Source organism: Apteryx rowi, unplaced genomic scaffold (assembly GCF_003343035.1).
Source record: "Apteryx rowi isolate R43461 unplaced genomic scaffold, aptRow1 scaffold_11, whole genome shotgun sequence".
Taxonomy (NCBI): domain Eukaryota; kingdom Metazoa; phylum Chordata; class Aves; order Apterygiformes; family Apterygidae; genus Apteryx; species Apteryx rowi.
In genome coordinates, this window is record NW_020447308.1 from 1,905,263 (window position 1) to 1,933,171 (window position 27,909).

Here is a 27,909-nt window from a genome sequence, read left to right on the forward strand (position 1 = left end):
TGTAAATCTAAACAGCTCCCCGTCTTTGCTAAGCAGCAGCCTTGATGGTGATGTCCTTGGSAGATGCATCCTCATCAACAGCGGCAAGGCTGGCGCCGATGGGGGAACAAAAAAGGCGATACAGGGAGAACGTGTTCACAGCACTGCAAAAACCTACCTGGGCAGCTGCGACGCTGTGGAAGGAGAGGGCAGGCTGGGAGCAGGAAGGAAGATGTGCTGGGAGGGAGGCGCATGGAGAAGGCGCCAAATGAGTGGGTGGACGAGAGCAAAGCAGTTCTAAAGCAGCAGGAGAAGATACCGAACTCAGTGTACTGCCTGCAGGAAACTCTTATGAGGAGCGGTCCTATCCCCTGCTGTGCTGTTGGCCCCGGGATGATCACCAGCTGTGGGTGTGCCGCTACAAGGCAGTAACACCTTCAGCTTTATGGACGCTCGCCTTTAGCAGTGTGTTAAGCAGCCTGATCCCACAAACTTTGCCGGGTGTACTGCTGACCCTTCTGAGGCTGCTTGTCTATGCAGTGTTTGATTCATCGAGCTGGTCGCTTGCTTGCTGGGTCGGCTCTTTCCAAATTTAAGCGCTGCACTCTTGCTTGTTGTTACTGCAAATAAATTCGTTGTTATTGCATATAGAATCCACTGGGAGTATCAAAAAAAAAGAAAAAAAAAAAAAACAGGCTGGCCATCTGTATGCAGAGCACGCTGTCCCTTGGCATCCACCACTTTCCACAGGCAGGACTGCCTTTAAAAGCATATATTGTTACAGTCACGACGCGGTTTTGARGTGCTCTCTCAAGGCCTCAGTCAAACAGCATCGCAGCGGGCTCTGGGTAGAGCCCTTGTGTCTGGCTGCTCCAAATCAATGGACAGTTATTCCACTGCCACCTGTCACCCCACAGCCAAGGCTTCACCTTCATCCTCAGGAATATAATTCAGCTCTCAGCAGGCAGCTACAACAGGGGAGATGTTTCCTCGCTAAGGTTCAGCGTTGTCATAAGGCATCTCCAGCTCCTTTTCAAACACCCAGAAGCACACTCCACTGTCAACCAGCAGCTGCTCAGTTGGTAATTAAACTTCTCCTTCCTGCTGCCTGGATTTCCACGGTGTAGCTTTATGAGCCAGAGAAGGAGAGAGCAGGCCAGGCTCTGAAACGATTACTGGCTCTTCAGTATTTGGCATCTGAGCACCATTGTCAGAAGACTAAGTCTCTGCGAAGGCCCTGGAACAGTTCTGTTGCTGGTGATTGCCTCCGATGGCTGGCAGATAGCTTGGGAGGTTGTCAAGTGCTGGCTGCATGGTGCAGCTTTCAGCCAGTCACTTCCAGCGCTCTTTCTGCAGCCACCCGATGTCACTCTGAGGGTGCCCGTGCAAATGAATTGCACCAGGAGGATGTCGCTGCCCAGGGGAGGTCTTCAGCATCCWTGCTGATGGTGGAATAAGAAAACACATGAGACTCTAGGTGGTCCAAAGAGTCATGTAAAGCAGTGGGAAAAGCAGACAAGAACAAACGGTGTGGGAGGGTGACCCTGTCTATCCACAACCCTTTGGACATAGTATTTGCTTCTCAGGATGCACCATTCCCATTTCCTACAGGAGCCACTAGGATTTTTCCCTGGGAGGCCTTTTGGGACACAAATGGTCAGGGTGACAGGATCYGGCCACAGGACAATGCTATACTGTTTGTGCTCTCTGATAGCTCTGCTCTGTTGGCTGGAAAAAAAAATCTCAGGAAAAATATATAGTGTAGACGTGTTTTTTAAGCAGTGATGCTTTTGACTTTCTCACCTCCTTTCTAGGTCTTTGCTAGGCTCTTGGATGTTTTTCCTTCCCCTTTCCAGAAGAGGAAAGCTAAATACATACACATACACCCCCCATCCTGAACCACCCTCTGAATCATTTTTGTCTACTTTAATGTCTTTGTCGTTGATGGATGTTTCATTAACATAACCAAAAAAAATTAACTGATGCCAGGAATAAAGCTCTAATGGGAGACCTGATATGAAGGAAAGAATAAGGTTCTGTACACAGGATGCAGAGAGATGTAGTGTGTGAGAGCTTTCACCCCTGCAAGCACATGAGTGTTTTTTATCAAACAGTGACAAAATAAGAGCATCACAGGGTATYGAGTCAGGCTGTGCTGACGTTATGGTGAATGTGTGTAGACATGAGACCTGGCACTCTACAGGTTCAAGAGAGTCTTTCCTGGTCTCTGGCTGGCTCAGAGAAACAGTGTGATAGCTTGGGAACAGAGAGTGGGAGTCCTGGAAATAGGTCTCCAGCAGGTAATTGCTGACCCTTGCGGACAGTCATAACCGTCAGGCTGCACTGAGGGCTCTCCTGCCTCTTACAGATCCTTCAGAGCAAGGTAGGGCCAGGGATTTTRTTGTGGTGCTCTTGTTACCCCAGTGCAAAGTGATCCCAAAGCAGCGTCCTCAYGACAGGCTGTTGCAGGACTGTCTCCCGTTGCCTCCTTGTCCTTTCAACTTTGGAGCTGTGACTTTCATGCTGATTCTTCAGTGGTTTTGTCACATGAGCATTTCAGCCTAATTGGCTTAATCCCTATTAAGAAATAGGCACCTCTGTTTTGCAAACTCGTATGTCTTGATGCCTGTGTCCTCCATGTACGCTCGCTATTACACGCAGTGGTTTGCAGGAAGGCAGAAATCGGGGCCAAGCTCTGCTGCCAGTTACACAGGAGTTAATGTGGAGCCGCCTCATCACAGTTACCATCTGGCAGGTAGGGCTGTGTCGCTGCCGAGTGCCTCCAACCTTCCCGTGTTGTTGTGGCCAAAGGGAAGAAGCCCGTGGGGAGGGTGGTGTGACGGAGGTGGGATTGGGGCAAGGGAGGAAGCAACCAAATTAGTGAGGCTGGTTTGCATAAGACTGACAGATCTGTGTTTCTCTGTAATGGGTAACAGCAGCTGCTGTGAACAGCAGAGAGGCCATCAGCTAGCGCTTTTACACCGAGACTCCCAGGACTTCTGTACGAAGTTACACCCCCGGCTTGGCTGCACGAGCACTGCCCCTGTGGCTTGCTCTCCTGACGCTGCACCAGGCTCACAGCATGGGCAAGGAAATTTCCCCGAAATCCACAGTCTCTAAAATTTGGTTGTATGACTTGATAGAAAGAATGAAACTTGGAGCTCTAAAAATAGTACCTGATATTTAGGAAGTTTTTGACACCCAGGCTGCCAAGCTGTGACAATATGAACAAGCGAGATTTTAAACACATCGAAGTGAGATTTCAAATGTCTCATCAAGACGTACTGTAGGATCTTTCATCCTAACGCAGAAATGCTTTAAAAATCCCTTCCAAATTAATCCCTAAAGAGGGAATCTTGCTTGCCAGGAGAGCGCGAGTTGGTAGGACTGCCCGATGGCCAACACCTCTCGTAATCGCAATTTCTTTCATGCTCAGTGATGAAAGTCTCAGAAGCAACTGTTGAAATGTCACGGGGAATAATCTGCAAATATCAAATGTCCTGGCTCCTCCCGGTGTGTTATGAAATGGGATACAGGACGGTGAGCAGAGCAATGAATCTGAGCGCTGCATTTCTGGGATGCTGGGAGGGCTGGCATTAGGGGGGCATGCGGTGTTACATGCAAGTATCTGACCTCCAGGTCCAAAAAGGTATCTCTGCTCCCATCACTCCTCTTCTAACTTTGGGTTTTGTTTCTCATGTGAGTTGGCCGAGTGCTTGTGGGGCTAATCAGGGTGCTGACAGCCTGGCGCACCGCTGGCAGCGCTCAGCAGGCTTTCCTCCCGCAGCTCTGCACGTCGTCCTCCGCAGCCTGGCCGCTGGTGCCTGCGGTTGTCCCCAGCCTGGGCCCTGCACGGCATGCATGCCTCAGGACAGGGAAGAGCGCATGAGTTCGGCTCGCGATGTGGTGCTGTTTCCTCTCTCTTTAATGAAACGAGCCAAAGCCCCAAGGCTGGGGATGGTGAGAGAGAATGCCACTGAAGCATTTCCTCTCATATTTAGTTTCTTCTGTGATGTTAGACCATTTTATGGCTACAGATGGGCTTTGACACAAACTCCTTGGAAATCTAACAAGTGTCTATGAGAAGTCTGCAAGGTGACTTGCTGATGAACGGGACAGGGTCCCATCTTTTTAGTGAGACCCCAATGTACCGATGGAAAGCCAGGCTATGGTCCCCTGGGAATCCTGATTTCAAACCTCTTGAGCTTGGTTCCTGGTCCATTTGGGCTGCTAGGGCCCATTTGCTTCTCCTTCCTAAAGGACTGCTTGGAATAGCAGCACTTGGAAGCAAATTATTTCCCTTTCATAGAGAACCTGGAAATGTGGCAGTTTCCTTCCAAAGCACTGAAATAGGGTTGGCTACCCTGTGTAACTATTCTGCRTATCTCAGCACAAACCTTGAATTTCAGAGGGGAAGAGGGATGATAGAAACCTGTATCCTGATCCAAATTTCACAGTGCTGGCCTCAGTGAATCCTGACCTCAAAGGCCTCTTTGAGGACTAAGGGAGCAGCGTGGCTTAGCTTAATGACTATGCTGCCCTTAGTCAGCAAAATGAAGTCAGTCACTTAATAGCATGGTCAGTGCATCCAAGCCCATCCATAACAAGGCAGCATTCAGGTGCGGGCTGGTTCCTGATTTTGCAAGGTATGGCTTATGATGATGAATGCATGTGGGATTATATATCATTGTAAGCATAAGCAGGAGCAAAAATGTGTATCAAGTTTCAGAGGAAGGGGGTTATCTGTATTTCATTTTAGGTGACTGGGCAGCTCATCCCTTTCCCCAAAACTCATTTAGTTGCAATGACTGGGTCTACCTTGCCGTGAAGCAGTGTCCTTCAGAGGGACTGTAAACACACCATGCTCTGCATTTCCCGCATCCCCTACATACACAGCTGTCTCAGAGACAGCCAGTGCATTGAGAGAGCAGTGATTTTGGGAGAGCGGTCCCTGGCTGGGCCTGGCATCATGCTTGTGTGCTCTTCAGATAGAAAATACTTATTCTGGTCTTGAGGACAACATCAGAGCAGTGCTTAAAAAGCAAAATAAACATAGTTGATGTTTTTTTATAGCAATAGACTGTCTTATGGGTACAGGCTGCAACTATTCCAGGAGACCAATGGCTGTATGTGTTTTCCAGGCCAGTGAGACCTTTTCAGATCAATTTGCATGGCCTCCCCATTGTATGTCCTACTCTCGCACCCACCAAGAGGGTATTTGCACCTCAGCAAGTGAACAGSACTTTCACAGTGACAGGTCTGTTATAAGCCAATAGTGCCAGTTCCTATCCTGGCTTGTGAGGCTTTCATTTTTGGTGGTATGGGCCAAGCCACTTAACCCCCACTGTCTCAGCCATAAAACAAGGATAATAAAACGTATCTACCTCACAAGAACGTTGTGAAACTTAATTAGTAGGTGTTAATCATTTGAACTCCTCAGATAAAATTGTGACACTCTGAACTCTCTTTCTGRGGAATTCAAATGAATAAATTTAGTTTAACAATCCCCCAATGGATTGTGTAGCTGTTATTATCTCTATTTTATGGAGTGGAGGAGGGAAAAGAGGAGAGCCTAGGTAACATGCCTTGCCCAAGGTCAGGCAGGCAGTCTCTGGCAGGGGGTTTGTTCTACCAGAAATGGGCTCTACAAATGCTGCAAAACGGGCTGTCAGATACAGCTGAAATTTTCAGCTAGCTTATTTGTACCACTCATGCTTTTTGTGTCCGTTTCCCTTGTGTATTCTCTGCCACAAATGCTTGGGAGAAGCAGGAATTGGAGGTGGATATTGTAAAATATCCACGGCAAACACGAATTTGTAATCCGGAGAATATGGATGCGTAAAACCTGCTCTTAGAGTTCCACTCACCCAAAGAGGCTGTGTGACCTGCTTGTTCAGGCAAAGCAGCTTTGATTTCATGTGTCAAAATTGCTCAAAGCAAGACCAAACTGGACCTAGCAACAATTAAGAGGTTCATTTAAGAAGTGRGTAACAATGGGGAGGGGACCAAAAACCCTAAACAGCCCATTCACTGTTTGTGAATGARAAAGTCTTCACATAACTGATTTGTCATAAATTATTCATTCAAGAGAATTTGGATCCACACCGCAAGATAATTTTGCTTTCTTTTCTGTCTGATATATGAATCAGTGCCATTTTACATCTGAGTACAGAATTTTTTCACCTATATAATATCTTAGATAGTCCAAATTCACCCTGAAAATCTCAAAGCAAAAATAAGAAAGGCTGGCATAAGCCAGTAATATTGCATTAGCACGTATAGTTGTGACTTATCACTGGAAAACATCCCAACAGAAGTCAAAAGAAGAGTGTTTTGTAAATAATGAGATTAGGAAGCAGGTTGGCACTTTATGGGGCTGGCTATACWATCAGACTGATAACAACTAGATTAATAAGGCAATTCAATCTAAACATCATGTAGCACTAGGAAGCTTTTCAAAATCAATGCCTATCCGTGCAATTTTAATCAAGGTTGGTCTTTGCCTTTTGATACCAAGAGATGTGAAACTGTAGGTCAGCAGAGGTAAAATAAAATGGACTGACTTTTTTTTTTTAAACTGTTCCTCTTAATTAGTGCCTTGCATTTCTTAATGCTTTCCTCTTCTGAGGCAGCAGAAAAGAGGTGGTATGGGGATATTTGTTTGCCTGTGTTGGTAAATGCAAGTATGGCAGTCTTTGGAAAATATCGTGCCTGGCTAAACTACAAGTATTTTGYGCAACAGGTTTGCCTGACCAGTACCCACTGGAGGCTGAGCAAGGTGGTGCCTGACAGGGCAGTATACCCCAAGGTATCATATTTACAGTACACGTTGTCTTCGGCTTACAACGAGAGATTGTAGTAGAGGTGTCCAAAAGCGGCAGTGTGAGATGGAAAGGGCCAAAGGCCGATGGTTAGGACGTCACAGGAGCATTTTAGGATTCACTAGATCAGCTGAGACCTTCAGCCAAGCATCATGTCCCAGCTACAGGCAATATCTGTGACTCAGAGACAGGCTGAGAAAGCCGTGACACCAGCTTGGCACAGGGAGCAGTTGCCATGCCAGCATCTCAGATGCCTGCTGGGAACATCCTCATCCTCTGTGCCAGACGCTGGCCTGCAGCGGTGGCTGTCACCAGTGTCACCTCACTGGGGTCTTGCTGGGTCAGAGGGACTGTGTGGGAGGGAAGGGAGGATGGCGTTGGAGCTGTGGGCAGATAAATGTTTACTTGAATACCTTGTGTGGCCCTTTTTGACCTTCTTTTGAGACAACACCAAGCTGGAGGCAGATGTTGGTGGGAGAGTATCTCTGCGGCCTCCCTGCATGGGCTTGGTGCCTTCCAGGTTTGCTTGCCGCCAGATTTGTGAGTGTTGGATCCACGCTCACAAGGAAAGGTTATGAATATTGGTGCAATGGGTGTGGGCATGAGTTAAATGAGCAAGAAGGATCTGTGGGCAGGGCTGTGGTTCGCACTCCCGCCGGTCAGTAGCCACTCTGTCCTGAAGTATCTGGGTCCTTCCCACTGGAGAGGCATCTCCACACAGCTGATGGGGGATAGGCCATGAAAAGAAACACTGATCTCTCTGACCGTATGTGATCATTGTAATCCTCTTGCTGCAGAGGTGCTTCGAGTGCCTGAAAAGTGGAATAAAGTCCCGCTTTGTCGCTGGGAATATCTCTTGCCTAGGCTAGGGGAATAGCAAAGCAGGTGAACTCAGTGCCATGGCACCAGTCACGGGCTGGGAGCACTGGCTAGCCACGTCCTGCTTTCTTCTCCGCTGATGAGCTGTCCCCTCCACGCTCATATAGGACAGCTATTTCACACTGTAATAGGGCAAAGATCTAATAAATACCCACCCAGTGAGGAAGGCAGTATTTCCCTGCCCTCTTGGGCAGCTGGACAGGATGCTAGCATTAAGTGCCAGCTCTGCAGGTAAAACCTAGGCTGCCCATGACAGCGCGTCCTGCTCCATTTGCATTACAGTATTTTGAAAACTTTTTGCTTTTGCAGTGGAACAAAAAAGATGCCCCTTGATGGGCTGCTCGGCTCTGCTACCTGCCAGCAGGGGATCAAGGCAGCCTGCCTCCTTTCTCCATAGCCTCCAGAAACAGAGAGTGCTGAGAGATTTGCTCTGAACAGCAGCTGGACTTGTCTTCATCACATTCAACATCACCAGCCCCTGAAACTAGAGAGACATGCACAGACCTGTCGCCTGGGGCATGTAAAGCTAGATTGGATAAATACATTTGAATAATATGTTGTGATGCCTAGGATCAGTCCTGCCATAGCCACAAAACATGGACGAGGTGGGACCTAACAGGTCTTCTCCGCTTCTTCATTTCTGTGATTTTTCCTTTCACAGAGATAGTGAACCAGCACTTATTCAAGGAGCGTCATTTCTTTTTCTAAGCCCTTAATCCAGTCCCTATCTGTCTCACAGCAAGTGTGAAGGAGTGTGAATCCCATTTGGAAGGCTCCTTCAGAGATGTGTTTGAAAGGATGCGTGGTTTGCACACTAATCTAGCCAGCTCCCACACCCTGCAGCGAGCCCCATTAAAGCAGAGGCTTGTTAAATGCCGGTAGGCTTTAGGAATAAGCTAGTTCTGCTGTTCCCTTGATACACCAAAAAATGAAGCAGCGCACTGACTCTCAGGTTTGTCACAGGAATGAAGACACTGTTGGAGGAGAAATCTCTCTAACCTGGCAGTAGATGGTCTCCCACAGGAGTCAGGGAAAGGAGAACCATCACAGGGCCCAAAGCAGTGTTTCCAAGGGTTTGATGTTACGAGCTCAGACTAACTGGAATTTGCATCACATCGCCCAAGTCTGAAAATCTTTTTTGATGGTACCGAATGTCCACACRCTCTATTTCTTTTTGTTTATGGTTCATGCATTTGGGATATTTCAGGACTGGTAGAAAAACAGGCCCCTGAGATACATTTTCATTAAAGTATATATTTTCAGATAACAATATTTCTGCTGGAAAAGAATTCATTTCTCTTGATGAGCATGTTCATTCGGGTATCTGTACAATGGAGGCAATAAAACAGAGCAATGAGAATGCTGGCTGTTAAAATGTGTCCGATTGGGAGCCCAACTCCCACTGAATGTCACCAGAAACGGAGACTGATTCTTTGTGACCCCTTTTGAAAATAGCAGGCTAAACCAAAAATGGGCTCTACAACCAACTAGATGCAGACCAATACTTGCATTTATTTTTCTTTTAACTGAGAGTTGGCAAGTCATATGAGTGGCACTGGTTTCTGAAAGGGCTCGCAGGCTTGRTGGGGACTGGAACTGGGCCTGGACTGGGTGACTGGGAGCCAGGAGAAGTACACTGTGAGGACAAGGTCTCTGCAAGTCACCCAGGAGGCAGGTGGCTTGTTCTGGATAAAATGGAGATTTTGGTCGGTCTCAACTGAAAGCCCAAGCTAAAGACAGTGGCAGGAATCCTGTCCAGATCGTTTAGCTCAGTCCCCACCTGAGAAGGACAGGAAAAGTCCTTTGGCAAGCTAGAGATGGTGGAGAGAGTTCTTCTACACACTGCTACCACCTGATTCCTATAAAAAAAGTAGAAATGTATTTAATGCATTAATGCATAACCTGTAGGCTGCACGCTGCTTTGACGTCTGGGACCAGATGTCTGTGATGGCTGGTTAGAGAGTGCAGATATTATTAATTGGGCTGGTTAGGAGCTTTTTGCTGGGATGATTTCATGGTCACAGTAGGGTACCGCTAATGAAGGATATGAAAAGCCCTTCACAGGCATCGGGACATCTCTATCCTGGATGAGGTGGAGCGACCGGTGCAGCCGTATCTCCGTTTGGAGCTCATCAGACCTGGATCTCTTGACTGGTGAACAATGCTTTGCAAAGAGGAGCTGGGTTTATAAATAATGCATTTCTTTTGTCTTGCAGGAGTTCTGGAGGCAGAGGTACAATCAGATCAGCTGTGAACAGCTTACATAGCAAATCTAATAGGTTTGTAAATTAGATTTTGTGTTCATTTGTTTTTGCTGTAAGGCAGCTATTAATCTGCTTCTCCTCTTCGGTGGATAGTGCTGTTCTTACTTAGCAAATGTATCTGTTTCTTTTCACTTCTGCTTTGCATTTTCTTAATCGTTTCTCCCCCTTCTTCCCCCAGCACAGTACAATAATCATTTGCAAATAACCAAGGATCTGCAAGTTGCTGTGATTGAGAGAATGGGGAAGAGAGAGTTACTTATTGTGAAAATAAGTCAGTGATAGAGTTGCCATTTTTGTAGTTTTACTATGTGCTATTAGAAGAGAGATAGCTTTCTTTGACATCAGAACTTTCTTTGGTTTTATCATAATTCAGTTCAGTAACATTGCTCCACTGCAGAGTAGTTTCGTGGCATCACAGCTTCATTTGGTGTCTTTCTGTGTTATTTTTACAATGATTTCATGTCATTCCAAGATTACAAAGTGATACAGTTTCAGAGCTTAGTGACACCACTCAAAAAAAGGTGATGTCATTCTGTGATGATGTCACAACACATAATCAAAACACAGAAAATGTCATGGACAAAACCAAAAAAATCATAGTTGTCTGCAAGGTTTCTTTACCCTATTTCCTTTAGGATTTTTGAAACCTTATAAATAAGCTTAGCGAGACACCAGATTAAATGGCAAAATGCAAGACTGGTAACAACCTCAACTGGCAGCCTCTGGAGAAGGTACATTAGCTCCTGGAGAAGGTACATTGTACRTACGTACCCACAGGAGGACGTTGGCAGCTGGCATTTATAAATGCATTTCCTTTCTTTTCTAAAACGTTATGTAGTGTGAGCCCCAAAGTGTCATCAGGAAAGCCCAAGATTGCCTGTCGGTAGTTCCTTCCCTGGGCTTACGACAAGTGTTCCTCCTATGAGCTGGAGGTTGCTTTTCAGTACGGCCTGCGGGATCTCCACTGTCCCCAGACACACCGAAGCACAGGCTGCATCCCGCAGCACCCAACCCGCCTGGGCACGGTGTCACACCAGGAACGACACCGCTGGCCCTGTCTCCCTGCTTCCTGACAACCCCTTCTCTTTCTGTCCCATCTAGCTCTTTTCCCTCCATGGGGTTTATGTGCTGCTTATAAAGCTATTTATTTACAAACCATTCCCCAGGTGGAAAAGGTCCTTTGCACTGCGGAGGGAGATTCCCTTTAGCTGACAGCAACTGCTTTGGCTGTGTATTTTTCAGAGCGCTCTGAAGTGTGAAGGTTTTTTGGGGCTGCAGACACATGCACTGCTTCTTGATGAGATGCTTGGGTATTCTCTTTGGAGGGTGGCTGGCTGAAATCAAATATTCAGAGGCTCCCTTAATTTATGCCATTTGATGTAAATTGCACTGAAGTGCTGGGGCTTATTTGCKTCCTAGAGCGGGGATTACAACCTGAGATCTCCCAGCAATCATCTCCAAACAGCAGCATGAAAGTGTCTGACTGTTCCTCATTCCCCTGATCATTGTTGRGCCTGGAGCAGACAACAGAGACAACGAAATCCTGTCCTCCTCTTCTAAAGGGGRAAAAAGTTATCAGAGAGCCAATCTCCTGCTGTTCATTAGGGGGTGCTTGTAGATGGGACCCAATCTCACAAACAGCACCCAGTAGCTCAGCTGAATTCATTCCTTCTTTGGGTGAAGTCAAGGTTTTTAACCCTGGTGAGGTTTTTAACCCACTCCGGGAGCTGCGCTGGTGGATCTGCACTGCGGTGRGTGAGTGGGACCACARGGGAGYAGGGTGGCAGCTATTGCYTGCATATAAAAGCTGTCAGTGAATTTGGGTCTCTATGGGGCTTTGTGGTGTTTTGTTTGCAAGTGTACATGTGCAAATCTCTCTTTGCAGAGTCTGCATGTGTTTTTGCATGCATGCATTTCCACGTCTAGATATTTAAGACTGTGTTTTATGTAAACCTATGTCTGACTTTAAGTCTGTGTTTGTGGAAGAGAACAGGTATTTAAGGATTTGTGTGTGCTTAAGTGTAGCAGAATATGAATAGGCTTTCTTTCCTTGCTTAGGTAATAACTACAGTTTTGCTTTTCTGATGAAGTTTGAGTTCCAGCAGCCACAGCCGAAGACAGAGTGATTAGAAATGCCATTGGGATGCTAACGGATCCTGTCTCTCTCCCTCTCTCTGTCTTTCCTTTCTCTAGAGCTGAAGTAGTAATAAATGATTCTTCATCTCCAGCTGTTGTTGACAGAAGTAATGAAAGCATTAAGCACAACATTAAACCAGCCTCATCCAAATGGAGCCACAACCAGACACTCTCTTTGAAGATCAGGTACTGGTAATTACCTATAGGACAAGAGACAGATTTGGTCCTCTCCAGTGCAAGCTGGCAAATTGCCTCTGTTTATCATCTAAAGAAGTCAAGAAAGAAATAAAAGGTTTATCGCCTGCTGAGCTAGACCTCATATCTGTAAGCGATCGCTTGGAAATGAATTCCCAGCTGAACCAGCTGGCCTTGCACTAGCAAAACGAGGAGCACGAGCCCCCAGTTTCCAGGCCAAGTGGAGTTAGTCTGGTGGGGGGACGGAAACCCGCTGCCTGGGGGGTGAAACAGTGACCCTCGCTGACTGACAGAGACCAGCCATGCTGGCCTGCCCTGGAAAGGGGTAGATGAGGAACGGATGGGCGTTAAGATGGAGATCTTTTACCAGCCTGCATTGGGAGGGGATATTTGCACATTCCTGCAGGGAATAGGCTCCCAGAGGCCATTCCTGGGCTTTGGTCCACTTTGCAATCAGCCTCTCCACTGCCAAGCTAGGGAGCAAGGAGAGGCAGGAGGAAAGAGTTCATCTTTTGTAGAGGCCACGTCATGAATTATCTCTGAACCCGACCTGAAGGGGCTGTTTTCATTCCTGTCCTCAGGAAACAAATCCTGAAGTTCCTGGATGCAGAGAAGGACATTTCGGTGCTGAAGGGGACGCTGAAGCCTGGGGACGTCATCCACTATGTCTTTGACAGGGACAGCACCATGAACGTCTCCCAGAACCTCTACGAGCTGCTGCCCCGCACGTCGCCCCTGAAGGGCAAGCAGTTCCCGACCTGCGCCATCGTGGGCAACTCGGGGGTCCTGCTCCACAGCGGCTGCGGCCCTGAGATCGACGCACACAGCTTCGTGATAAGGTAGGGGCCGTGTCCTGCCACCCGACGGGGCTGCCATGGGCCCTCGCGAAGGGCACAGACCGCTGCGGACACGCGCCGCCGCTCGCGGGCCTTCAAGCACGGTGTGAGATTTTTGTTCTGCCCTTGCTCACATGTCTGTTGTCATTGCTCATTGCAAGGCTGGGAGCCACGTCAGGGAACAGCGTACGAGCCTGAAAAGTGGGTGTTTTGTGGGGGTCAGAGAGGTGGAAAGGGGCTAAAACACTGATCCACTCACCCAGCACACCTGCGAAYGGGGCCTGGAGGACAGTCTGACCTGGCTCAGCATTGAAGCCCCCTCCCCACACACACACGAAGTCCACCCATGCCAACTCTTCCACCCCCACCCACCACAAAGTGCTCCCAGTGTCCCTGCAAATGCGCTTGTCCTTGCAAAGGTCTTTTCACAGCGCATCGTTAGCCCCCCAAGGCTTCGTTACCTGCCAGCTCCCCCCAGGCCACAAGCACTCCCTCTGTTTTCCTACATACTTGCCCTCCAGCAAACTAACCCTGTCCTGGACTCTCCCATGGACTCAAGCTCAGCTCTTCCCTGCGTCGCCTCTGCATCCCCAGGAGCATCGGGAGCCCCACGCRTCGCCCTGGCACCGCGCTCGCTGCGCTCTCCAGCCTAACGCTCCCCGCAATTGCTTGGCTCCTCGGGCCAACGCTCCCGCAAACACGCTGCCGGAGCCTGTCCTCCTCCTGGGCACGTGCCGAATTCACCAGGGAAGACGCTTAAAGTAGAGAGGAGGAGCGTACCTGCCCTCCCGTCCCCGACGCCCGTGTAAATCTGTTAGCTGAGGGGCTGGAGGAGGCGGCTGATGATTTATGTATGTGCAGACATTTGCGTTCTGGCAAGTCTATTACGAAGACAGCCCAATCCATCAGGCTCACGAACGCAGTCCCCTGTGTGACGTGTGAATGAGGATAATATCACCTCTGTCCTCCGGTCAAACCCAACTCTTCCAGCCTGCCTGGCTGTTAGCAGCTCCGTCCAGCCCTTCGGGGATGGTTCCCTTATAGTATGCATCGTTAAGTATAACAACAGCGAATAAGGGAAAAAGTAGCTTATTGCGGTTCTGGCAAAGTCCTGTCTTCGCGTTAGGCAGCAAAGTCCCAGGAAAAAAGCTTTACTTGGTGTAACACAGGATGGGAGTGGAGTTTTGAGTGACTTCTCTCTAGCCATGTATACTAGTGCATATGTTAGCATGCCTGCGCTCTTTCCAGCGTAGATTATCTGACCCTCCACTTGAAACTGCATCTACCTGAGGAAGGTTTGCTCTGTGCAACCTTTTCAGCAGGGCTGGTAATGACCAGTGATGGCTTTTGTGTCCCAGGATACCTCTTTGCTCTTCAGATCCGCTGTTTATTTTCAGTGATTTTACTCATGCAGCRAAGATTAGAAAGGCTCCAGGGTGCCATGTGTCAGTAGGTGGATATTCTTTACACCATTCCCTTAGCTTCCCCATCTGTAAACGGGCAGAATAGCAGTAATGGCTGATTATCAAGACAGTTGGTTAGGATGCAATCCTACTTGTTAAATACCACTTGTGAAACACCACAGGAAAGCACGCAGTGTACAAACATGCAAGTACCCTTTTTAACACACTGCTGGAGCATCTCTCTGCAGCCTTGTATCAGCTGTTCACAATACGCCCTGCTCCCAGCCCCAGCTGCACGGCTTAGCCATGGCTTGACATAATTACTTGCCCCTCAATCAGCCAGAGAAAGAAACAGTGCCTCGCATCCCCCCTTGAGGAGCAGTAGGAAACCATCCTATAATGAGGGCGATTTGTTGGCAATTTCTGCCGAAGCCCCCTCAGCTTTTCGTCCCCCGCTGGGCCAGCCTGTGGCAGGAACCCCGCGTGGCACGAGAGCTCGCAGCCCAGGGGCAGGCAGAGCGCTCCCGGGGGGAGCGTGCGTGCTCGCATGCGTATCCACATGCACAGCCGAGAGGAGGCACCAATTAAAACCACAGAAAGAGATTTTTGAAGGTCACAGTCTCCAAACAGCCCAACCCCATGGAGACCACAATCACTGATAGCCTCCTGCTGGTATCATTACCGCTGCTGGTGCCGCAGGGTCTGCTGTTAGCCGACAGTCACCTGGAGGGGGAAAAAGGGACTTAGGGTAATATTACCCCAGCAGGGCTAAAATTAAGGACTGCAGGAGCTGCATTGTCACTCCTGGAGAGAAAGGAGGCAGTACTCTCACCAGATGTCTCTAGTCCTTCCAATTTTAGCAGCTCTCTGCGTGTTGCAGAGCAGCCACGGACCTGCTGCAGATAGGCAGAGGCCCTCGGCTCGCACACGGGGCCCTAGACCTGTCCCCTGTTTTCAGTCTGATTCAGCTGCGGCAATTGGGAACCTGCTAAAAGAAGCAACTGGGGTCTGCCTGTGTTTCAGCTGGTGTCACCTTCCTGAAGCACCCTTGTGCATCCGGTGGAGGTTTCTGCTGACCCTCTGCACTATGTGTGACACCCAGGCCACCCGGGTGAACAAGGGGGCTCTAAGTCTAACCCCACAGCGCCTGACATCCTGCTGCTCYGAAGCACACGTAGACATTTACAGTGGCAAGCATCTTCCTTGTCTGGGAAAAGCCATTTCATTTCAGATCTGCTGGGGCAGCAAACATAGGAGGTTTGTTGCAATGTGTTATTTTTTAACTCTGCACCGGTAGAGATACAGATCCATACAAACCCACCCACTACACACCAAAATTACATATTTTATAAGTACTGCCCCAGAGACATACACATGCATATGCTGGCACACTGAGGAGGGATGACCTTATATTAATATGGCTCATCGTTACCAAGTCAGAGCCCCTCTAATTCACTGCAAAGACTTCTCTCCTTTCCTCCCTCATGATCACTGCCCCTGTTTGTAGTGCCCCCATTGAAGAGACCATGCATGAAGCACCTTTTCTGGAACAAAGCCTGAGCTCCCTGGATGTCTTTGCTGTGCATTTGTCCAAGGAGTGATAATCAAAAGGTATTTTGTGTTGATGAAACAATGGCTATTGCTAGTAGTTTTCTACTTCCATCCTAGTGATTTTATGGACACTACAGATGTTCATGGTGGTTCTGGGCTGTCATTGACCCTATGTAGAGAGCCCATGGCCTAAGGGACTAACTGCAGCTCCGGGAGTGCTTAACCGAGCAGATCAGCCCAGGTCTAAATTCACTCTCAAGCCCAGCCATCCGTACAGTCCATGTGTGAGCTGTGCTTAGGTTGGAGACAGCACACAGCTAGGTGATGGCTGCCCAGTGAGGAGATGAGCCTGGCACCAGCTGCAGTGAGCCGTGGGAGGACGTGGAGGAGATCTCTCCCAGCTGCTGCTCTGTAGCTATGCAGAGGTGTCAGTGTCCAAGCAAATGGACACATACCTTTCACCAGCCCCAGCTTTTGGCATCAAATACCCCTAACATTTTTATTGCCCTCTCTGAAGTCTATTTTAAAGGGCTATTCAGTGTTTCCCCTTGCAGGTGCAATCTGGCCCCTGTCCAGGAGTACTCACAGGACGTGGGCATGAAGACAGACCTGGTGACTATGAACCCTTCGGTCATCCAGCGGGCCTTCGAGGATCTGGTGAATGAGACCTGGCGGGAGAAGCTGCTGCAGCGCCTCCACAGCCTCAACGGCAGCATCCTCTGGATCCCAGCCTTCATGGCCAAGGGGGGCAAGGAGCGAGTGGAGTGGGTGAACGAGCTCATCCTGAAACACCACATCAATGTCAGGACTGCCTACCCCTCATTGCGCCTGCTGCACGCTGTCCGAGGGTGAGAGCATTTCTGATATGCTCATAGCCAGGATTTCACAAGCTTCTTGAGCAAGAAAGCAAGGGGGTCGTGCTGGAGGCAAATGCCATGAGCTGTTTCTTTCTGCAGCCCGTGAGGAAGGCTCCATGGGCAAAGGCTGGTCCCTGGATGAGAACCGGAGACTACCTTGCAAACAAGGGCTGCTAGCGTGAGGTCTTTTAGCCATGAAATATAGGGACCTAGTAAACCTTTCACTAATGTTCCCAGCTCCTAAGTCTGTCAATGCTTTGTTGGCTGTAAGCCTGGATTTCAGACCATGACAACTCCCAGACCCACGGTTAAGGCTTTCCTTGGAGGAATCTGTGTGTGCTGGTTAGCTGAGCTAGTGACAAAGTTTGTCACCTTGTGTTTGAGTCATGCACGCAGGTCGCACGCAGCTTCCCATGTCAGCAAGTTCTTTGCAGCCTGGACAGCTCAGCAGTGGCAGAGGAGTGTTGGCTAGTAGCCTGTGTGCTACCACAGTGCTAATTACACTGCTAATCTTAAACGAGGGGCCCAGGCAGGGAGGGGACTGACAGGTACACTCAGGCACTGGTCCTTCTAATCAGGTAAATAGATTCAGGTGTGCTAGGTGGATTTTTTGGGAGGGGAAGAGGGAGTCTTTCTGCTTTCTCATTGCGATGCCAGGTGTGTGAGAGGCCCATGTGTGGTGGGGCAGAGGGGACGGTACTGGGGAGATTATAAAGGAATGAGAGCTGCAGGGATAAGGCTTTGATGTACGTGGATTGGGGATGAGGTAGTATCTTGCTTTATTTCTCTGGGGAGTAAGTCATGATTAATTAGGCAATTAGGGAGTTGGTAGGGTGGGGGACTTAGTCTGGAGATGGCTAAGCAGCAGCCCCTTTGTCGCCATCGTTTTCTTCTCTGATCTTGGCTAGACCCTGTTGCTCTCTTCTGGGATGGGGATTCGTTCATGCATCTGGTGTTCCCACCTCTGAGCCTCAGCCTTAATGTTTCTCGGTTACTTTGAGGATTTCTTCCCCCTACGCACCTCCTAGCCTGAGCTTTTCTCAGGGGTTGGTCCAAGCTGTGTGTTGCTCTGTCCCAGCCCAGGCTACATGTCTGTGCAGGAGATGGGCACAGGACAGATCCTGGCAATGTGTTTAGGGCTGTTTCCCACCCAAGCGAGGGGAAGGGGTGGCTTGGGGGGAGCCGTGGGAAGGCAGCCACCCGAGCGGGCTGGGAGGGAACAGAGGGCTCCAGTGCTGAGGTGAATCACAGGCAGAAAAGTAACGGATGACAATAGCTGTGTCCTCCCGTTGTGTTTGAGGGTTCCCTGGGCCTGCAAGGCATATTACGGAAATCACTGGCTTTGGGATAAAAAGAGGGAAGGAACTGATCCCACAGCTTGTACAAGGGAGAAAAAAAMCCCTAAATTCTGAGCTATTTCTAGCTGTAATTGACTTACTTTCATCTGTCAAAATAAAATTAAGCTTTTGTAATAAGCCCTTTAAATCAACAGGCTGCTAATCCTGTGCTGGCAACAATTTGGAGTGCCAAAAACTTCCTGCAGAAAGCTTTGCAGAGRGATTGGCAAGGGCTGGGCACTGTTTTTCCTGAGGAAGGAGAGGAGGCTTCCTCTAGCAGTTCAGCAGTAGAGCTTAACCTCCAATTTGTGGCACCTTCCTGGCCCTCCTGTGTTGCTGAAAGGAGTGTGGGCAACACTGCAGTCCAGTTGAGTCTTTGGCATGAAAACAAGCCAAATGGAGGCTCACCTGGCCTCGATGGGGGCTGGCTGGCACAGGGTTTCTCCCTCGTGCRGCTCCCGCAGGGTGGTACTGGAGCCTCCAGCAGCCATTGCTGGCAATGCTGTCTGTCCATGGGGGAATGCGGGGCTTCAGTGCTGTCTCTCCATGCGTGGGGTGATGCACCACTGTCCATCGTGACTCAGAGCAGTGTCTTCCTTTTGCACATGTTAATAACAACGGAGGGTCTAATGGGGTCATATGCAAAGAACAGATCTCTTGCTCGGGCTTCTGCGAGGCCACTGGCGCCCAGAGGGAAGCAATCAGTCAGGCCAGCAAGCGAGCGAAACCAGCCCGTGTTGATGGGTGTCCAGGATGCAGGTGGTGGTGCACAGTGCGGTGCTGGTGCATGGTTGGACACTGGCTGATGCTGATCACAGACACCAAGTACCTGGTTGAGCCACTGCTGAGGCCTCTGGTCCTGTTCTTTGGGCTAGTTGCCATGCTTTGGGGCCAGTGGAGTGGGGAAAGTGAGTCACGGCTGCACTGAGCAAAGCAGTGTGAGAGGAGAGAGCAAGCAGCTGGTACTGAGCAGAGAGAATTCAATTACAGCCACCGAAGCCAGCACTAATCCTCATCAGGGGTTGCCCTCCAAGCCAAGGAAGCTACTGCCTGACCTGCTCTCCTGCTCCCTCTCTCATGTTTATCAGCCCAGCAGCAGGAGAACAAGGATGCCTACTGATTAACGATTGTTATAATTAAAACTCTGCAGCACCCTCAGATAGCCAGAACTAATAGGAGCACTTCAAAGGCCTCCCCTGGGAGCTGTGGCCTGGCCAAGGAGCTGTGCAGGAGAGCCCTGCAGGGCTGGGGGGGAGACCACATTTAACATTAACCCCTTCCCTGGTGGGGCTTCCCCAGGTTTGGGCTCTGGGAAGGATTTAACAGTGTTTCATCATCTGATGAACTGGCCACAGCCTGAGAGCTGCATGTACTGGTGCTCTTGGTGCTGGATAGGAAGTACCTACGGGTTTGTCTTGACCGTGTGCTCAGGGTAATTCATGCAATGTAGTTTGGGGTGAGGAAGGAATTTTTCCACAGGTCAAATTGACAGAAATTGCTAGGAGCTTGCTTTTTTATTCTCTGCAGTACAGTCTAATTCCTAGGATCTTCCAGGTATTTTTGCTTGATGAACTCCTTGCTGTTATAGGGATATAGGCTCTGGCAACTTCCTTCTCTCTCCTGCTGTCTCTGTGCAACACACTAGTTTGCAGCAGGTCTGCGACCTGGCGATGGATCTGAGATTTGTGAAGTGAATATGTTTTATGGCRTGTCGCATGTAACAATAAATAATGCAAAAACACTCACAGAACATCCTTCTGTTCTACAGTGGGCTGCACTTGCAAAGTTGTCCCTTCCAGTCCTCTCTGGATAAAACTACCCTTGGTTTATAATCTATCCTAAGTTGATTTGGAAATMGCAAAGAAATGGGGCAAGTCTTTCAGCCAATGCACTCTTATATGTTTTAGTTATTTAAGAAGTAGTACTTTCTACAAAGACTAAGGTTATCTTAGCCAGCCTCAATTCAGCTACAAAAGCGTTGCCTTTTTGCTGCTTCCTTCAGTTCCAGTGAAACGCAATCTTGGATTCTTGACTCCTTCTTGAACCGCTATATTTATTTTGCTGCACTGGCAAAGAGCTCTGCTTTCTGCCTAGAACAGGCTGCATGTCAGTGGCAATTGAACATTTCTTCCTATAATTTGCAGGGCATCTGGGGCACTTGAAGAGTGTGCATTGCTACAATAAGTGAAAAGGATTAGTTTTTGTTGTCCTTCTCAACATCAGTTGAGACATCACCTTCCTAGCTATGAAGATGCCTTAAATGTTTGCTGATAGCCTTAGTGTTGATGATTCTGGCTAATCCGTGGAATAGGACAGATGCTCTTTTTATGCAGTTATACTCACTAGCTCCACTGTAAATGTGTTGATGGAGGAGCTCAGAAGGAAACCGTCCAAGCCATGAAATGGAATCGCTACCTCAGGCGGAGGGGAAAAGCTCTGCTCAGGTACGGAACCAGCTTTCAAAGACGGTGCTAGTGCTGTGCGTTTCTGGAGTGCGTGACTCACTTCTGAGCGAGTCTATAAAATGTCTCCTGAGCAATTCATCTGGCAAGTGGAGAGTGGAACTGAGTGTTCATCTCCCCGGCTGGAAAGCAAGCAARCCCCTTACAAGTCATCTGTTACTGCCTCCGAAAAGCCTTGTAATCCCTATTGCCAAGCAGCTTTTGTTAGAGAAATAACATGAAACGCAGGAAGCAGAGAAGAATAATTGTCTGGAGGTTTGGATACCACTCCTTGCAGAGAATTCATGAAYGCGTTTTGGTTCCTTGTATAATCTAGTCTAGTGTTTTTTGCTATGTCCATCACAAGGGTCTCTTGGCAGGAACAAATTCTAATCCCATAAGACTTTATTAAGAGGCRCTTTAAAAAAAAAAATCAATAAATCTTACAGCTCCTTGGCTAGGTCTCCTATTAGGCTTAACATCCACATAGCAGTGACAGTTTGTGTGCACTCTTTGTGACAGCGATCGCCGTGCTCAGAGTTTGTAGCTGGCGTAGCGCAGTGGGGCCCTGATGCCCAACGGCACCACAGGATGACGGGAGCCCCCTGCAGTCTGTGCTTGCAGATGTCCTCAGAAGTGGAGATCGGTGGGCCATAAAGTGGATTCATCTTTGCCTGTGATGTCTCCCTGGATCCTCCCACCCACACAAACCAAAGCTGCTTGTCTTCCATTTCAAAGCCCTTCACAGCCTACCCTCTTCCAGCTCGTCTTTGCTCCCTCAGCACCTAGAGACAGAGCCAGCTTGGGCAGCTGTGAGACATCTCCTCCGGCTTTCGGGGCGTTACTTGTGGCTGAAGATTACTGTGTGTGGTGCTGCTGAAGTGGTGCATGCAGCCGTGGTATTTGCACACTGAAGATGCTTAATTACCAATCCAGACAGTTTGTTTCAGTTAATCAGAAAGAAGATTTAGCCTTTTTGTAAAAAGAAGGGGAGAGGCATAGCAAGAAGAGGAGAAAAAAATAGAGTAAACCTCTTCCCTGTTACTTTCCCTTTTTTTTGTTTGGAAAATGTTTACTTTGTGTGTATTAAATACTGTGTGTATTTCAAAGATAGTGCAGACCTCAAGGTCTGGATAAGGAGAGAACTACTCCTCTATGACAGGTCTTTAGTCCCTCAACATCGATTCATTTGTGCCGGGTTATTTAAACCAGACTCAAGCCAGGCATTACAGCTCCTGCTCTCCATACTTGGGTCGTGTCTGGGTATAGATCTGGAGTTTGGGCTTTGTTCTGCCTGGAGATCAGGGCCAGCTCTGAAATCCAGGTACAGCTTTTGGAGTCAGAGTTAACAGGGATCTGAATGGGGACTTGAGTAATTCAGGCCTGTTAATACACATGTCTAATAAAGATCTGACATGTGGCACTCCGTTATTTTTTTGGAGGTAACAGAGGAAACTACATGCGCAGACAGAGTGAGATCAGCAGAAGCCGAGCAGGTGGATAGCTGGTCGCTCCCTCCACGCTGGTGTTTCGTCTCTGTTTGTACATCAGCTGGTGCGTGCAGCACGCTGTGCRGGTAACAGGGCAAGGCCTGTCCCCACGCAGCAGCACGAATCCAGCATGCCTTCAGGAGACTTGCACCTGATTCCTTGCAGCTGTGTTTTCCAGGAGTATTAATGGGAGCAGGATGTGTGTGGAAGACTGATATCATCCTTCTGCCAGTCGAGGACTAGCACCTCCAGAACAGCTTGTGTTGATATCACACTTTTATGAATAAGCTGCTTTAAAAGGGCCTGAAGTTGCATTATTTCAGCTATTCTAATTTTTATCACTAAATGATGTAGCTGATACTGCTGAATCTTGATTTCTTCATTGACCTGGGTTTATTTTACTCATTTCATCAGTGTGATGGATTTTCTGTTCATTTTTCCTGAAGTTTAACCCTYAGCAGGGGGGTACATGTTACCTTAGGATTTTCTGGATGCATCAAGAGGTGATGTGCAGTGCCAAAAAATYGACGGAAAATCGATGTTGTTGTAATTGCCACAGTGTCCTGAAACAGTTGCATTTTCTCTATTTTGGGAGGGGATTGGAGGAAATAGCACTGTGAAACCTTCTCGCACTGGCCTGAGGTCGCTGTTGAAATCTCTCTTGAAAGATACTTGCTCCGTGAGTGTCAGACAGCTACTCTGTAAGTAGAGACCAGACCACTTAGGCAGTAGTGTAAGACTCTTCAAGCTGCTCTTCTTGAAGCCGTTGTCCTTGGCTACCATCAAGTATTAGTTCAAGCAGCTGCTGGGTCCTCCGTCTAGGCTGCTTCCTTGCAAACAATGGCCTTGATGATCTGATGGAGTTTTCCATCTGTATCTATCACAATTCTGAACAAGAACTGTCTCAGACAATTTTTGCCTGATGACATTACAGTTTCTGTTCACTGCTGCATCCCACTTAGGCATCAGACCATCTCTGTAGGCTGCCTGTGCCSCTGAAGGTTTACTACAGAAGTGATACAGCACTGGCTTGTGAAGGAGGTCCACCCTTTGAGAGCGGCTCTGAGAAGGGAGCTATCAAGTTTCAGGACTGCTCTTTGCTCCTCTCTTTTAATTGCTGTCTCTTTCCATACAATGTTGCAGTTAATAGTAATGGTGATTGGTGTAGCCAATTTGAAAAATAATTACTGTCTGCTTCAAGATTATCTTTCCTCCTAATTAAAATCCCGGACCTCACATATTAAAGGTGCGCTGTTGACACAGCATCCCACGTGCACCCAGACAACCTCATTTGGATTTACAGAATTAATTAGGTTTTATTTCCATCCCCAGCTGTTCTCTCCTGAATTGGGAACGGCGCCTGCGCCAGGAATGTGGCCACTGTCTAAGTTGGCTGGTGGTAGGAGAAATAAGAGGGAGTTGCTCCTGCATAACTCCCGCACTTCTGTGACAAAGTAGTCCTTAAAAAGCATTTCCCAGACCTCACGTGGGGATTTCCGACCTTCACCTTGCAGGAAATAAATTGCAAACACTGTCATATGACCCAAGTTATGGTTTGGCCATCGTATGGTATTGTCATCTGTGCCAATGCACCTGAAAGAGGCTAGAGTCAGCCATTGCCTCTCAAAGCTTCAGCTGGAGACAGGCACCTCTCCTACCTGGACCAAGTAGCTCGAGGCTCCAAGAGGTCAGACCATTTCCCCCCTCATGTCCACTGGTGTAACTAAAAGCTACTTCCAAGCTGTGAACTAACAAAGGCTCAAACCTTCCAAAATATGGATAATGGTTTGAAGGGTAGTTTATGATGCTGTAGGAGTGACTGTTAGCRTTTTAGTGCCCTAATTCTATGTCTGCAATAGAAGAGAATGGAAGTAAAAGAGGCAGGATTTTTATTTTATATTCTAAGAGTGTGTATTGTCATTGTAGCCTACTCCAATATTGTTGGAGTATTATGAGTAGCTGCATGTGCTGAGGTATACATGCTGGGCTTGTTTTCAGATACTGATTGGACATGCTTGCTTGTCTTGGTAGGGTTGTTCATGCATGCTGGCTTGCAGAGGACAGGGTGCTTCTGTGCAGGGTACTTCTGATCACATGAATGTCATGCACAGGTATAAGGATGGTCTGTRAGAAGGTGACTGTCTCCAGCAGACAGATGCAATGCTACCACTTCCCCATGCTCCTGGGTAAAGAAAAGGGAAATCAGAGCCAAGTTGGGATAAGCCTTCCCTCCCTACCCTGAATCCCAGGTATCTGCAAGCAGCTCTTCACTGCCAGTTCCTTCTGCGGGGGAACGAGCATGGTGGGAATTCCTGTTCTTCTGCTACTCTTTCCAGCCGGACCCTGAGTGCTGGGGCTGTAAAAGCAGATCTGTGACTGGGACATACAGCAGCGTTTTGGTTCTCTTGCCTCACTCCCTTGCACAAGTTTCACTTCATAACRCTGTCAAGGCTGTAGCGTACTATTAGAGTTTCTACATTCTCTGAACAAAACCTGGAAATTAATACTTGTGGCAGGCTAGGAGGTCACCAGTAGCTTTGTGTGCTCCACACAGCACATCTGATACGGTCAGGTCTTCTGAAGGCAGGCTAACACTAAGCAGGAAAATTGATAAAAAAGAGTTTTAAGCCTAAAGCAAAAGTGGGACAAATGCAGACATTTGTATCTTCCCCCAAAGTCAGCAGATTGATGTGGCTTGGCAGTTCTTCCAAGGTAGCTTCCCTGCTGCATGAGGATTCCCTACTTCACAGTGTTAAATGGTTGCAATAATCTCCCATTTCTGTCCTCACGGTAGGGGTCTAATGCACTAACACATGAAGTAATAGAAGGAGTCTGTTTTATGGCTACCTGTAGGATAATGCTGCCTTTCACACAGCAACAAGCTTTACTGTCTTGATAGTGCAATTCATAGGGCCAGGCAAGCCCGGAAAATGCCAGTGTAGTGCCTTTGAGAAACTGCTCCTCACTGTATTTTCCCCAGTTTCTTGCTCCTCATTAATGCTGGATGCCAAGGAGATGAGTCAAGCAAGGAGGCCCTCCTCCCCAAAGTGTCACAGTTGTGCTTTGCCAAAGCTGCAGGCGCTTAGACACTGCTGCGGTGTTGGACCCCAATAAACCCTGCCGTCCCCTACCAGGGAGCAGAATCCCCTTCCTACACGTGCTCAGACAATAGCTCTGCTTCCAGAATTTGATTCACCAGAAAAGTCAATTTTTCCCTTATCTAAGTGAGAACCAGCAAGTACRTTTTGTGCCTTGGTTGCTAAATTTTAATGACTTTCATGAAAAGCTAATTTGCAGGATTAAGGTTCTGATCTCCCAGGGGTTACTGCTGTCTGAAGCCCAGACCCCTCTGGAGCCCAGCTGAAAGCACTGAAAGGATAAATGAGTGGAAAGACCTGTCCTGCGGATCTGCGTGAGGAGCTGGGACCTGAGTCAGGATCCCAAACCTCTGGGTGATTTCACAGCAATACCACTCKGTCTGTTCCACTTCTTCATGCCTTTTCTCCAAAGCCTTGCCAGGGAGTGACCCCAGCCCAGGCCCTTTGAAATGCCTCTTACATATAATCCATGGACACCTACAGCAAGCAGGTCCCATGGCAAGTGTTTTAACAGGCTCCCCATGGGGGTCGGGAAGCAGGAGCCAGGCACAGCAGGCAGCGCAGTGTGTGGGCAGCACTGCCTGCTGTGGGGCATCAAACGCGTGCGGGGAGGAGGCGCTGCACCCGGGGGATGTCTTCCGCCTCCCCCAGCCCTTCTCCTTTCTGATCTTGTTCCTCCAACAATGTTTTCTGCTGAGAAAACTGGATAAATTTCCCACACAATAGAACACCAGGCACTGGAAACTTCTTATTACAAGATGTTGGTAGTACAATAGCTTTTGATGGCTGCCCAAAATATACCTGCTGGTACARGTTCTGCCTGTGCATCACTACAGGATGCCACCTTCCTTCTTTTGGCCATCTCTCATAAAAGCTAACACACTTTTCAACAGTGAAGGCACCTGGCCTCCATATCACATATTTTTTATTGAATATTCCATATTATATATTGCACGGTGAAATATTTTGGTACAGGATCACGGTGGCAGTTGCTGGGTGTAATGGAAACAGAGCAGTGTTTATTAGCTCTTTTAGCCTGGTGACCCTTTATTCAAAGGCAAACATTTTTACAGCTCTGTTATGTTTACTGTCAGAGTAAAGTCTTCATGCATCAGTGAAAATCGTCAGCTCTCTGTGTGCGAGSGTGTACACTTCAAGGGCTTGCTAGAGTCTGCTTGACATGTGTATGGTTTGGTCTATAGTATTGATCTCCTAGGTTGATTGGAAGATAATTGTAGGCTGAAATACTGAATGCCACCATTGCAAGCAATTTGTTTTTCATAAAGAATTGCAAAGCCATGAGATGCTTCAATGCCATAGCAACAAGTGTGGTGTAACTGCTAGTCAGAGAACAGGAGATGCTTATTCATGAAGCAATCCCAAGAGAGGCTTTCTTGGCATGGAGAACTCTTCTGTTAGTCAGAAACCTCTCACTTGAATCACCAGTATATCTCAGTCAGGGGATGGGAAAAAGAAAGTGTAAGACRTGAGCTTCATGTGCGAGTCTGGCTGCGGAGGGAATAACGCAGTTTTCTTTACACTCCCTTTTCAGGTACTGGCTCACAAACAAAGTGCATATAAAGCGACCGACCACYGGCCTCCTCATGTATACCTTAGCCACTCGCTTCTGCAACAGGATCTATCTCTACGGCTTCTGGCCGTTCCCCCTGGATCAGAACCAGAACCCGGTCAARTACCACTACTACGACAGCCTGAAGTACGGCTACACTTCGCAGGCCAGCCCTCACACCATGCCCTTGGAGTTCAAAGCCTTAAAGACTCTGCACCAGCAGGGAGCCTTGAAGCTGACTGTGGGGGAATGCGACGGGGCCACGTAAGGTGGCCTCCATGGCTCACGTTCCTGCAGGCTACACAACCACGGGAGGAAGGGGAGGGGGAGGAGAGGACGAGTGGTGCCTAGTGGGGTTGGTTTTCTTTGTTCATGCGCAGAACAGTGACAAAAATATATATACGTGGTACCTATATATATTGACCTGAGTATTATAACTGTTTGGTGTTCACCAAGGAAGGGACAGAAGAGATGCAGGAGCATCTGAAGTGACTGGCCTGGGCAAGAGGCCTTGCCTTGGGCTTGCTAGGCTTGGAAGGATGTTAGATCTACATCCAAAATGTGTGAAGGTGACCTTGGGTTTTTGAGGGTATGTTAGGTGATGGGTAATCGTTAAGCCTTTTGTCGTGACTGGTCCAAGGTTGGTAGTTAGTTTGTCTGGCCGAGAACGCCGGTGCTGGCGCTCCAGTAGGTCACGTTCTTGGCTCCGTGCCAATGGTGGGGATGGGGAAGGGGGCTGGGGAGCGGGGTGGGCAGGGAAGGTTTGTTGGGGGCTCTCATGGCCAAGGGTTTGCCTGTGTGTCTGGATGGGACTGGAGCAGGACCCTTCTCCTGCCCGGGAGGGACTGTCTCCCAGCGAGTGGTGCCCAGCACCCATCAGAGTTGCACRCAGATCCATCCATCTGAAAAGGCTTGGACACGCATGTGTGCCAGGCAGGGCAGCCTGTCGGCCGCTGGACTGTGAACGCTGTCTTCGGAGGGGCGGAGRAGGTGGCAGGGAGCTGTGCGGAGGTGAACCGATTCCAGTGATAGCGCTCTGAAAAAGGAGATGG

General features: G+C 48.5%; 1 protein-coding gene across 1 annotated transcript; it reads left to right on the forward strand.

Annotated features, from left to right (window-relative positions):
* The first annotated feature begins 231 nt into the window (after nucleotides 1–231).
* Nucleotides 232–27,125, forward strand: ST8SIA2 (ST8 alpha-N-acetyl-neuraminide alpha-2,8-sialyltransferase 2). Its single transcript, XM_026073235.1, has 7 exons — nucleotides 232–385; nucleotides 8,419–8,557; nucleotides 9,896–9,958; nucleotides 12,137–12,265; nucleotides 12,856–13,113; nucleotides 16,619–16,912; nucleotides 26,840–27,125. The coding sequence occupies exons 1-7, from the start codon at nucleotides 232–234 to the stop codon at nucleotides 27,123–27,125; spliced, it is 1,323 nt and encodes a 440-aa protein (XP_025929020.1).
* Nucleotides 27,126–27,909: the final 784 nt, after the last annotated feature.